General features: G+C 41.1%; 1 protein-coding gene across 4 annotated transcripts in view; it reads left to right on the top strand.

Annotated features, from left to right (window-relative positions):
• PTPRK (protein tyrosine phosphatase receptor type K) overlaps positions 1-12,669 on the top strand; it is a 395,839-nt gene that overhangs the window by 380,428 nt on the left and 2,742 nt on the right. For all 4 annotated transcript variants that reach the window (XM_040429122.1, XM_040429120.1, XM_040429123.1 and 1 more), the window contains 2 exons: positions 3,810-3,973; positions 6,851-6,986. In XM_040429122.1, the coding sequence (XP_040285056.1) occupies positions 3,810-3,973; positions 6,851-6,986 (300 nt within the window). The remainder of the gene's footprint in view (positions 1-3,809; positions 3,974-6,850; positions 6,987-12,669) is intronic.

Below are 12,669 nucleotides of genomic sequence, written 5' to 3'. Positions count from 1 at the left end.
GTTTAATAAATGTACATTTTGTGGTTTTGAATAGTTTTGAGCGAATAGAGCTTCAGATCTTAGATCCGAAGTAGATTTGTTCTAGCACTTTGTTTTAGTGCTGTACGGAGTTGTCAACCCGAATTTAGCTTTTTTTATTGGACAGCTTATCTAAATCACAAACGGACAATATGTTTTACGGACAAATTGGAAAACCTTAATGAATTATAAAGATTATAAGTGATACATGTCTATATCTCGATTTACTGATAAGAATTCATTACCAGCATTTACTGTGAGCTTTAAAATAACTATCACCAAAATAATTTAGTCAAGTACCACCAACCTAAAAAAAAATCACGGACACATCTGAACACTGTCCAGAAATTTCTGGATGATTGGCAACCCTGACGGAGACCTGTTCATCATTAGAATGTATTGCCTCCGTAGAGGCAACATTCGTTTCACCCGAAGTCGCATGAGACTTAAATGAATGAATTCTGTATTCATTTCTACAGCTCTCAAAACATTTCAAATTCGGAATCTGAAGTCGGGTTTGGTACCGGCTGGAACCTCGGTATCAAACCCGATTTTGGATTGCTAATTAGAAATGTTTTTAAAGATGTAAAACTGAATACTGTTTTAATTCACCAAACTCTCGCGCGACTTCAAGTGAGACGAATGTAGCCTCGACGGAGCCAATACATTTTAATGCTGTACAGAGGCAGCTGGAGTGCCAGGTACTGCTGATCCCTGTGCTATGCTGTTTTTTAGCTCCCATGCGCTGCAAAGTGAGCTACTAAAACAGTGAGGTGCCGATCCACTCCGCTGTTTCCCAGCCACCAGGTGGTTGGGCATTAGTCTCATCTTGTCTTAGTAACTTTGACATAAGACGCCCAATTTAAGTATTATTTAATGCAGGGCTTCACATACTTTTTCTACTAAAGTCTGACCAAATAGTATATGATGATACCTGGTCCCCACCCTGTGAAGTTGATGACTGTTATGATAGAAAATATTGCACAATTTACCTTTTTCCTCTAACTCTGTATAAAGTTAAATTTAGTGCCAAATGTGTCGGTTATGTTGCTAAACCAAAAATCGATGCAGACAGATCGATTTGGTTATGTGACCATCACATAAAGTGTAACTGTAATTTTTTATTTTTTTTGTAATGTACAGGGCAGTGATGCTGACAATTTTTGCAATATACTTTAATTACTGAAATCATACATTTCTATTAGAAAAATAGCTGTAAAGTGGTCCATTTTAAGCCATAGCCACGCTCCTCTGTCTTCTGTTTACATAACAGTGAAGACTTGCTAACACCGACTGTAATGTAAACAGAAGACAGAGGAGCGTTGCTAAGGCTCAAAATGGGGCACTTTTTCTAATAAAAATGTACAATTTCAGTTATTAAAGTCTATTACATAAATGGTCAGTATCACTGCCCCTGTACATTACAAAAAAAAATAATAATTTACATTTACACTTATTTTTAATTATTTTAATTATTTTTTTTTTATAAAATTTACTTTCCCATAGTTACAGTGGCATTCTGTTTAGTTGGTTCAGTAAGTAATCATATGAAGTTTTCATGCCGGATAGAGATTTACTGCCTTATACATTTTTATAAGAAATGTTTTATTGTGATGCTCTTAGGTATAGATGTTGAGGATGTGTACTGCTTGAGTTAACATGATCTTACAATCCATACCAGCATGGCACCATGACATTGATCAGTAGCTTACTTTTTTGTAGCAGAATATAGCAGCTGCCTTAAAGGGAGTCTGTCACCAGGAAATTCTGCCTGGTAAATCTGGTAAAAAAGTATGTTTTAATCCATATAGAGTTGAACCTAAGTGCACTTGGGGTGGACCCAAGCCAATCTGTGCACCTTAGCGCTTCAGTTTCCTCGGTCAGTTCCTCCCTCTCCTTGATTGACAGGGCCAGGTTCCTGCATAATTATCCCACCTGGCCCTGTCAATAAAGGAAAGGGAGGGGCTGGCAGAGGAAGTAGGAAGAACAGGGGTACATAAAGTGGCTTGGTCCCTCCATTGCACATAAAGGGGTTATCCCATGATTGTTGTAAAAAACTAAAATCAGACATCATATATTACATGACAGTCTCTTTCTAAAAAAATCTAGAACCAGCCCTGCACCTCACATGGATCCAGAGATCTCCCCATTCAATGCTCTGCTAGATTTAGATCAGGCTGGCAGCTCAAGGGGAGTGTCTTTTCTGCTGGAACTAAGGGGGCGTGTCTCGGCTCTCCCTATAACAAATCAGGAGGCAGTTGAGGGGTGAAACTGAGCATGTGCGGCCTTCTCAGTGAGCAGGACAAAGAAATAAAATAATGAACAAACAGGAGGCGGTGCTATACAGATACATTTTATTAAAGGGGTTGTCCGGGAACAATTTTTTTTTTAAAGTAGTTTACTCCCCATTAGTAGCCAAGTTTATGTTCCCAAGATGTTTTTAGGTAGCTTTTACACTGCTGCATTGCTCCTACAGTCCCCAACAAACTGTTTACATATCTGTTTATGTATGCCATCACTTCCTGCTGCAAAGCATTGTGTGTCCCAGTGCAGCTCAGCAGCAGGTGGTTTCTACAGTGTAAGTTCACCTCCCTGCATCCGCCCCCCTCATACATATTCAGCCTCCTGCACATTATTCACTCCTCCATAGATCCGCCCCCTCTTACATATTCAGCCTCCAGCCTCATATTCCTCCCCCATAAACTCCTCCTTGCAAATGTCATGTGCTCCGTGTTTGCAGAGCAGCTCCCTCCCTCCCTCTCAACCCAGTGGATGCCGCGGGCGGCTGCTGACTACGGCAACTACGGGGTTAAACACCCCAGATCGGTGCCAGCACCGATTTGGGGCGTTGGAGACGAGTGTTAGCTGTAAATTACAGCTAACACTCTCTCTGCAGATGTCAGCGGCTCCAGGGCAGCAGGAGCGGAGGAACATCGGGGCGATTGAGGACAATGAGGGCCCATACATGAAGGGGGATTTATTTGATGACCGGCACTGGGGCACATATGAGGGTGCCTTTTATTTTATAAAGGGAACTGGGGGCACATATGAGGGAGCTTTTTACTCACTTTCAGGCAGCCTGAAACCAGCATTTTTACAGTACCGCGCTCCAATTGGTTGGTCTGCATAGACCAACCAATTGCAGTGAGCATGGGCAAGGGACCACTCTGATTGGTCCCTTGTCGGCACCCGGTGACATCACTAAACTGGAGGGGGTGGAGCTTAGCGTGATCTCGGCCAGGCTAGTTACCGCCCCTCCAACACTTTTGCATAATTAGCTAGGCTGGCAGTGACGTCACCGGGCTCCCTGAGCAGCGGAAGAGGAACCTCTCCTCCTCTGCAAGGGACCAGGTATATCACTGACTGAAAGAAAACCTTCACTTCCGGCAGAGAATTTATTGGAGCAAAAGGGGGCATTAGAAGTAAGTTCATCAGGTAGGACATGGGTCCCAAATCCCGGACAACCCCTTTAAATAGCTCAGTGGCTATAGGAAATTTTTAATTACATGCAAATACAAAAGTATTCAGATCCATGTGCTGGTTTGAAAACTGAAGAATATTTTTCGTAGGACAACCCTTTTATAACTGCTCAGTTGTATATGTATTTAATGTATTTCTGTCTCTGGAATAACGCAACAGATCACTGCGTTTTATCATTACATTCAGCTTTGCTAACCCTACAAGTCATTGTGCCTGATTTACCTGTGAATTTCCTGGTGACAGATTCCCTTTAATGTTTGTTGGATCCAAATGACTAAAACATTAATTTGAGCGTTCTTTCTTTTGGACAGCCTCAAGAGGGTTATCTGATGGTGCAACAGTTCCAGTACTTAGGATGGGCGGCTCATAGAGAGGTGCCAAATTCCAAAAGATCTTTCCTAAAATTGATTTTGCAAGTTGAGAAATGGCAAGAGGAATGTGATGAAGGGGAAGGCCGCACCATTATTCACTGCCTGTGAGTTAACCACTAATAGCCATCATTTATTGTTCCTATGTCCGTCTGAACTCTCTAATGGATGTCCTTATTGGCCTGGCCTGTGGTTCTGATATGTGATTAAGTGTGAAATGAGGGTCTACAAATAGTAGCATTATATTGCTTTTATGTTATATGCATATGTATAGAGAGACGCTCTTCATCTTTTAGGATTAGAAATATAGATGGAAACCAATTTTGTTTCTAGAACAAAGATGGCCTATATCAAGCCTGAGACGTATTTACACATTTCTATAGCCGCAAAAACCTACAAGACCGTCCTGTGCCTTCTTCGATGTAAAGCAATGCCAAATACAGGGTCATCATTGAAGGGCTTATCAGCGTTTGGGTTTTTAGTGATTTATCTATTTTTTCTTAGAGAGAGATTTGGAGTTATACAATAATCAATGAAAACAAAAAGAAATAGAGAAAATTCCCCCAGCTTGCCTTCCACCACTCTGCTGCTGTTCTTGTTTCTCACAGATAGATGGCAGTAAATTAATGAATTATTAATACATGTGACCGTTCCGTCAACATGCCTGCCTTGATTGAGTGTAACCTGAGCAGTTATATCCCAGAATTTCTGTCCTGCAAAATATCTTGAAAGGGAGTCTGTCACCAAAATGTGCCCTTATCCACTACTTACATAGCACTGTAGTATAATGGTACCTTTGTCCTTTTTTCTTCATGTTCACCCGAGGCAAAAATGCAGTTTTATTCATACCTAAATGAGGGCTTGCAAGTGCCTAGGGGCGGTGTTCGGGCTGTAAGCGCCCAGGCTGCTCTGCCGTCTTCTCACATAACCCCTCCCCAGCCTGTTGCTTGGACCACCCTGTAAGCCTCTTGCGTCATCCAGTGTACTGGTCAAGATCCCGCCGACACATGCGCACTGTGATGACCATTGTGGGCAGCAGCATCGCTCCGATGATGCTGCCCACAATGGTCATCACAGTGCGCATGTGTCGGCGGGATCTTGGCCTGTACACTGGATGACGCAAGAGGCTTACAGGGTGGTCCAAGAAATGAGAGCAATTGTTTAAAGGTAGTCTGACACCAGAATTTGCATGCACACTGCATGCAAATTCTGGTGACAGACTACCTTTAAACAATTGCTCTCATTTCCACTAATAACTAACTAGAGACTTCTTTAAATACTGTATGCACTAGACAGAGTTTATTTTTAACATGCATATTTAACCCCTTCAGGACCCTGCCATTTTTCACCTTAAGGACCAGACCATTTTTTGCAAATCTGACATGTCACTTTGTGGTGATAACGTTAAAACACTTTTACTTATCCAAGCCATTCTGAGATTGTTTTCTCCTCACATATTGTACTTAATGAAAGTGGTAAATGTGAGTCAAAATATTAGATTTTTATTTATAAAAAAAATACCAAATTTAACAAAAATTTTGAAAAATTAGCAATTTTCTAAATTTCAATTTCTCTCCTTTTAAAACATATTGATACCTCCTAAAATAGTTATTACTTTACATTTCCCATATGTCTACTTTGAATCATTTTGTAAATTAAATTATTATTTTAGTTTTTTTGGGACGTTAGAATGCTTAGAAGTTTAGAAGCAAATCTTAAAATTTTTAAGAAAATTTCCAAAACCCAATTTTTAAGGACCATTTCAGGTCTGAAGTCACTTTGTGGGACTTACATAATAAAAATCACTCATAAATGGCCCCATTTTAGAAACTACACTCCTTAAGGTATTAAAAACTGTTTTTACAAACTTTGTTAACCCTTTAGGTGTTCCACATGAATTTAATGAAAATGTAGATGAAATTTCAGAATTTCACTTTTTTTGGCAGATTTTCCATTTTAATCCATTTTTTTTCGCTAACAAAGCAAGGGTTAACAGCCAAACAAAACTCAATATTTATTACCCTGATTCTGTAGTTTACAGAAACACCCTATTTGTGATCGTAAACTGCTGTACAGGCACTTGGCAGGGCGCAGAAGGAAAGGAACGCCATATGGTTTTTGGAAGGCAGATGGGATAATTTTTAAGTTGCCATGTCACATTTGAAGACCCCCTGATGCCACCCTAGAGTAGAAATTTCAAAAAAAGACCCCATTTTGGAAACTACGGGATAAGATGACCATTTTACTGGTACTATTTTAGGGTACATATGATTTTTGGTTGCTCTATATTACACTTTTTGTGAGGCAAGGTAGCAAAAAATTGCTGTTTTGGCACGGTTTTGATTTTAATTTTTTTTAGTGTTCATCTGACAGGTTAGATCATGTGCTATTTTTATAGAGCAGATTGTTACGGACGCGACAATGCTGAATTTGACTTTTTATGATTTTTTTTTATATGAAAAACACGTAGAAGGCAAGCTCTGATGCCTATGATAGACATCGGGCTTACCTTCTCTGCCATCGGGTCCCCGCCACTGCAGAGCGGGGACCTGATGGGGAAGCGGAGGGCACCCGTACCCTCCCCGAACCCTCTGCATGCCGCAGTTAGATTTGACCACGGCATACAAGGGGTTAACACCCCTTGAAAACACCGATGCTGGCGTATGTAGCAGGGGCCCGGCTGTCAGTGACTGCTCCCGCCCGATCTTCCCGCCGTACACGTACGACGAGGGTCCTTAACATAAGTTGGTTGCAAAACTGAAAAACAGGGTCCAGTAGCATTTTGGATGTCACATTTACGTTGGCCTCTCACCAACTGATGACAAACTGTCACTTTATCGACAAGAAGTGCTAATAACATGTCGGCTGCTGGGAATTATTATTGCTGCCTTTAATGATGATTTCATTACAGCACTCATGACTGAATGTCGGTAAACCAAAAGGCTCTCCTTTTTCTCCTAACACTTCTCTCTTCTCCTTTCAAGAAATGGTGGAGGCAGGAGCGGTGTGTTCTGCGCCATTAGTATTGTGTGCGAAATGATCAAGAGACAAAATGTGGTGGATGTTTTCCATGCTGTGAAAACACTACGCAACAGCAAGCCAAATATGGTGGAGACTCCGGTGAGTTTGACTGTGGTAGTCAACTGCTTTATTGTCTGTAGACAGCATAATGTATGTGCATATGCAAGTGTAAGGTATATTCCCCCTACAGATAGACGTTTCTATTCATGCAGTACGTGGGATAAATCTGTCAGGTTTTCAGGTGCCACTGTCTATTGTATATTTCTGCTTTGACGTCTCTAACTGGAATGCAGACATTTTGAATTTCAAGAGCATCTGTCATTATGATCAACCCAATCAAATCATACAGTCTGGTAGGGTTGATCATGCTTTTAAAAACCATACCTTGATTATGTCTCCCCATTGATGAGAAAACTGGATTTTTATTCCTATGTAGATAGACTTTCTGGAGCATAGAGGAGCCAGTCAGAGCCTTTGGAGCACCAGATTGTTACGCTTGAGCTTTAGTCCCTCCCTCTATGCCCTGGATTGACAGGGCTAGACGTTTGGTCTAGCGCAGTCTAATTACACCTATGCCATGAATTCCAATCTTCACACTTATACAGTGTATTTTCAGCTGCTCTCTAAGCAGCACAGATTCCCACTTGGCAAGCGCTGAGACCTGTCATCTCGCTCCTCTGCGCTGTCTCCCAGTCTCGTTGCTGCTTGGAGAGCAGCAGATCCACTGCTCAAGTGCCGACACTGGGAGACAGTGCAGGTGCGAGATGACAGGTAAATCGAAATCTGCACTGCTAGGAAAGATTGGGACACACGGCTCAGGTGTAAGAAGACTGAGCTAGACCGGACGTCAATCAAGGGGAAGGAGAGATGAATTAAAGCTCAGGGTGAGTAACAATCTGATGCTTTAAGGGCTGTGGACGCCCATCAGTACTCCAAGAGGCTTATTTTAATATGAGTAAAATGAATTTTTCAGGGTATCGTTTTTTATCAGCATGATCAACCCTACCAGGCTGTTTGCCTGGTTTAATAGGGTGGATCATGTTGACAGATGCGCTTTAAGTCTCATCTAATAATATTTAGTATTTCTTTAGTTAATTCCATTAAGCAAATGCAAGTGAGCACTACTGTAGCCATGAAAAAGGAAAACGCTCCATATAGAGTATTTTTTGCATGGTGAAAGAGCATTGGTGCCCTCTAGGTTCCAGCTTAACAGTTCATGCTTGCTTAATAAGGTACATCAACTCATAATGATGTAGTGTTTGCACAAAATGTAGCTGGCCCCTGGGATCTCTTGCATATATCACTTTGCTAAGGAAACAATGGGACCCAAGCAAATTATGGAAATCCTGCTAAGCAAACATTCCTCAAATGAGCTGTGTGGTTAATGAGAAATAATGTTTGTTTAGATAATTGTTTTCTAATTATTTTTTCTTCGTTGCACATGTTTTTTCCCGTTTCTTTGTACCTTTTTTTTTTACTTCTGTAATACATGGCTGTTTTAGGGATGTGATACAGAAAATAGGACTTTAGTTTTTAATAATCTCCTACCTACAAAAGCATCAGTCTAATTGCATTTTGTGAACATCATAGTTTTACTTTCATCTTTTTACTTCTACAAAATTTACTGTGAAATGACTTATATGTAAATTAGCTTTGAAAAAAATTTGTTTCCATACATTAGCACTAATTATAACAAATCACTTGACGAACTAGAGGGTTTTTCATATTAATGTAGTTTACTGGCCTCAGAATAATCGAGGTATCGGGTTTACTGATTGCAGGAAGAGCTCTCTGGTATGTCAAAATATATATTGTGATCAAACGGGTAATTGTTTCATGTTACTTTATTTATACTTTAACATTTCTATGCAGCTTTGTTTTCAATAAGCTGCTACATTTTATCATTATTAACCTCTTTGACGGAGGTCACTAAGGAGCCTTAGGCTAGGCTGCTGCCTTTTTACAGTGGCCAAGTGTAAGTTCTGCGCAGGCAAAATCAGGGGCTCATCTGTATCATGTCTGCTGGGCTGCTGGTCAAATGGACCGGATCGGCAGAACTATTGATCCCACCCGTTTAAACTCTGAGATGCTGTGGTCCATAATGACTGTTTCGGCACCGCTGTGAAATAGAAGGCCCCCAGGTCTGCCCCCTGTGCTTGCCTATTGGGCAGTGCCTAATAGATTGCCTGTCAGTTTCTTGACGGCATAATACACTGCACTTGCATAAGTGTATTATGCAAGCGATCGGATGATTGCATGTCAAAGTTCCCATGTGGGACTAATAATCGGTAAGATGAATAGTTAAAGATTTATTTTAAAAAAATCTCAATCTCCATGAAAAAAAAATGCTTCAATGGAAAAAAAATAAAAATAAAATCCTATCCACATATTTGATATCTCCGCATCTGTAACTCATGACCACATCATAAAAGCCATGTAAAAGAAAAAAAAAACAGTGGCAGAATTGCTGTTTCTTGCTTATCTGTCACAAAAAATGCAATAAAAAAAAGTTTTATGTACCCCAAAATGATAGCAATGAAAAGTACAAGTCACCCCACAAATCAAGCACTCACAGAACTATGTAGAAAGAAAAATCAAAAAGTTGTGTCTTGGGATGCTGGGGTGCATATATATATATATATATATATATATATATATATATATATATATATATATATAGAAAAGGGGGTTAGTCAGCCCTTCCCAATGCTATATAATTTTTTTAAAGGGGTTTTATAATTTAAAAGTAGTAAATATATTTTCTTACTGTAATCAGAATTGCTGTTAATCATTGATTGCGCACCCCAAAATGTTTTTTTTAAAAACTATAACTTGCTCCCAAAAATACAAGCAGCTACATCAACTGGGCAAAAACAGTTAGGCCCCTTTCACACGGGTGCAATGCGGGAGGTGAACGTATTGCACCCGCACTGTATCCTGACCCATTCATTTCTATGGGGCTGTGCACACGAGCGGTGATTTTCACGCATCACTTGTTCGTTGCGTGAAAATCGCAGCATGCTCCTCTTTGTGCGTTTTTCACGTAACGCAGGCCCCATAGAAATGAATGGGGTTGCGTGAAAATCGCAAGCATCCGCAAGCAAGTGCGGATGCGGTGCGATTTTCACGCACGGTTGCTAGGAGACAATCGGGATGGAGACCCGATCATTATTATTTCCCCTTATAACATGGTTATAAGGGAAAATAATAGCATTCTGAATACAGAATGCATAGTACAATAGGGCTGGAGGGATTAATAAAAAATAATGAAACTCCCCTTAATCCACTTGTTCGCGCAGCCGGCATCTCTTCTGTCTTCATCTTAGGGTACTTTCACACTAGCGTTTTTCTTTTCCGACGCTGAGTTCCGTCCTAGGGGCTCAAATCCGGAAAAGAACTGATCAGTTTTATCCCCATGCATTCTGAATGGAGAGTCAGTCCTTCAGGATGCATCAGGATGTCTCCAGTTCAGTCTTTTTGACTGATCAGGCTTTTCAGAAAAACGTAGCATGCAGTATTTTTACCTCCGGCCAAAAAGCCTGAACACTTTGACTGAACGCCGGATCAGGCCTTTTTCCCATTGACTTGCATTAACGCCGGATCTGGCACTGTGTGTTCAGTCAAAACGGATCCGGCTTTTGCATGTTAAACCCGAAAAATGTGAAAAAAAAGTTAAAGTCCATAAATGGCGGATCCGTTTTTTCCAATGCATTTTTTCATTGTGATCAAAATCCTGATCAGGATTCAAATGTAATCCGTTTTCACACGTTTTTCTGGATCCGGCGGGCAGTTCCGGTGTCGGAATTGAACGCCGGATTAAAACAACGCTAGTGTGAAAGTAGCCTTAGCTGTGTGCAGGAAAAGGACCTGTGGTGACGTCACTCTGGTCATCACATGGTCCGTCACATGATCTTTTACCATGGTGATGGATCATGTGATGAGCGTAGTGACGTCATCAAAGGTCCTATTGCTCACAGCACAGATGAAGACAGACGAGATGCCGGCCGCGCGAGTGGATAAAGGTGAGTTTAATTATTTTTTATTTAGTTTTTAACCCCTCCAGCGCTATTTTACTATGCATTCTGTATTCAGAATGCTATTATTTTCCCTTATAACCATGTTCTAAGGGGAAATAATACAATTTACAGAACACCGATCCCAAGCCCGAACTTCTGTGAAGAAGTTCGGGTCTGGATACCAAACATGTGCGATTTTTCTCACACGAGTGCAAATCGCATTACAATGTTTTGCACTCGCGCGGAAAAATCGCGCATTTTCCCGCAACGCACCCGCCTCTTATCCGGGCCAAAAATATGACGCCCGTGTGAAAGAGGCTTTATAGTTCTTGGAATGCAACAATCAACAAATTAAAAAATTATTTGGTCACAAAGGTCCAAAATACATAGAGGGGAACGGGTTAACAGGTAAGGGCTCATGCACACGAACGTATTTTCTTTCCATTACCGTTTGTTTTAGGTTTTTTTTGCGAACCGTATGTGGAACCATTCATTTCAATGGGTCCGCAAAAAAACTGAAATTACTCTGTGTGCATTCCGTTTCCGTAAGTCTGTTCAGCAAAAAATTTAAACATGTCCTATTATTGTCCGCACAACTGTAATATCAGGGGCCAGCTGTTCCGTTCCGCAAAATACAGAATGCACGCGGACATCATCCATATTTTTTGCGGACCGCAAAAACAATACGGTTGTGTTCATGAGCCCTAAAGCTACTTTCACATCTGCGTTTTCCCTTTCAGCTATTGAGATCCGTCATAGGATCTCAATAACGGAGGATATAGTTTCAGTTTTGTCCCCCCATTCATTGTCAAAGGGGACAAAACTGAACTCAAGGGAACGGAGTCACCAGAATGCGTTCCGGTCCATTTCATTGCGTTCCCATGATGCACACAACAACGCAGTAAGCAGTGTTTTTGAGTGCGTCCTGGGATGTGGAGGAAGACTGATGCGTCATGACTCACAATGTAAGTTAATGGTGACTAATTAGTTTTCTCTGAGACAAAAGAAAACTGATCCATCCCCCATTGACTTACAATGGTTTTTGAGATGGAAACGTCATGGCTATTTTAGAGATAATACAACCAGATCCGTTCATAACAGATGCAGACGGTTGTATTATCGTGACGGAAGCGTTTTTGCTGATCCATGACGGATCCAGCAAAAATGCAGATGTGAAAGTAGCCTAAGGCTACTTTCACACTCGCGTTTGGTGCGGTTCCGTCATGGATCAGCACAGACGGATCTGTTCAGATAATACAACCGTCTGCATTTGTTCAGAACAGATCCGTTTGTATTATTTTTAACATAGCCGAGACGGATCCGTCTTGAACACCATTGAAAGTCAATGGAGGATGGAGCCGTTTTCTATTGTGCCAGATTGTGTCCTAGAAAACGGATCCGTCCCCATTGACTTACATTGTGTGTCAGAACGGATCCGTTTGGCTGCAAGCAGCGTTTTGGTGTCCATCTCCAAAGCGGAATGGAGACTGATCAGAGACAAACTGATGCATTCTGAGCGGATCCTTTTCCATTCAGAATGCATTAGATCCGTTTTCGGCCGCTTGTAAGAGCCCTGAACGGATCTCACAAACGGAAAGCCAAGACGCCAGTGTGAAAGTAGCCTACAACCCACAGTTTGCACAGTACCGGGATGTGTAATTAAGCCCCTAAGCACATTATCTGTATGCTTATGGATAGATTTTTACACGAGCCCTAATGCTTTATCAATATCACTTCTATGTATTTACCACATGTCCGTTAAGGGA

This window comes from Bufo bufo, chromosome 4, assembly GCF_905171765.1.
Source record: "Bufo bufo chromosome 4, aBufBuf1.1, whole genome shotgun sequence".
Lineage (NCBI taxonomy): Eukaryota > Metazoa > Chordata > Amphibia > Anura > Bufonidae > Bufo > Bufo bufo.
The sequence above is the reverse complement of the archived record's forward strand: the minus strand, read 5'-3'. Positions and strand labels throughout refer to the sequence as shown.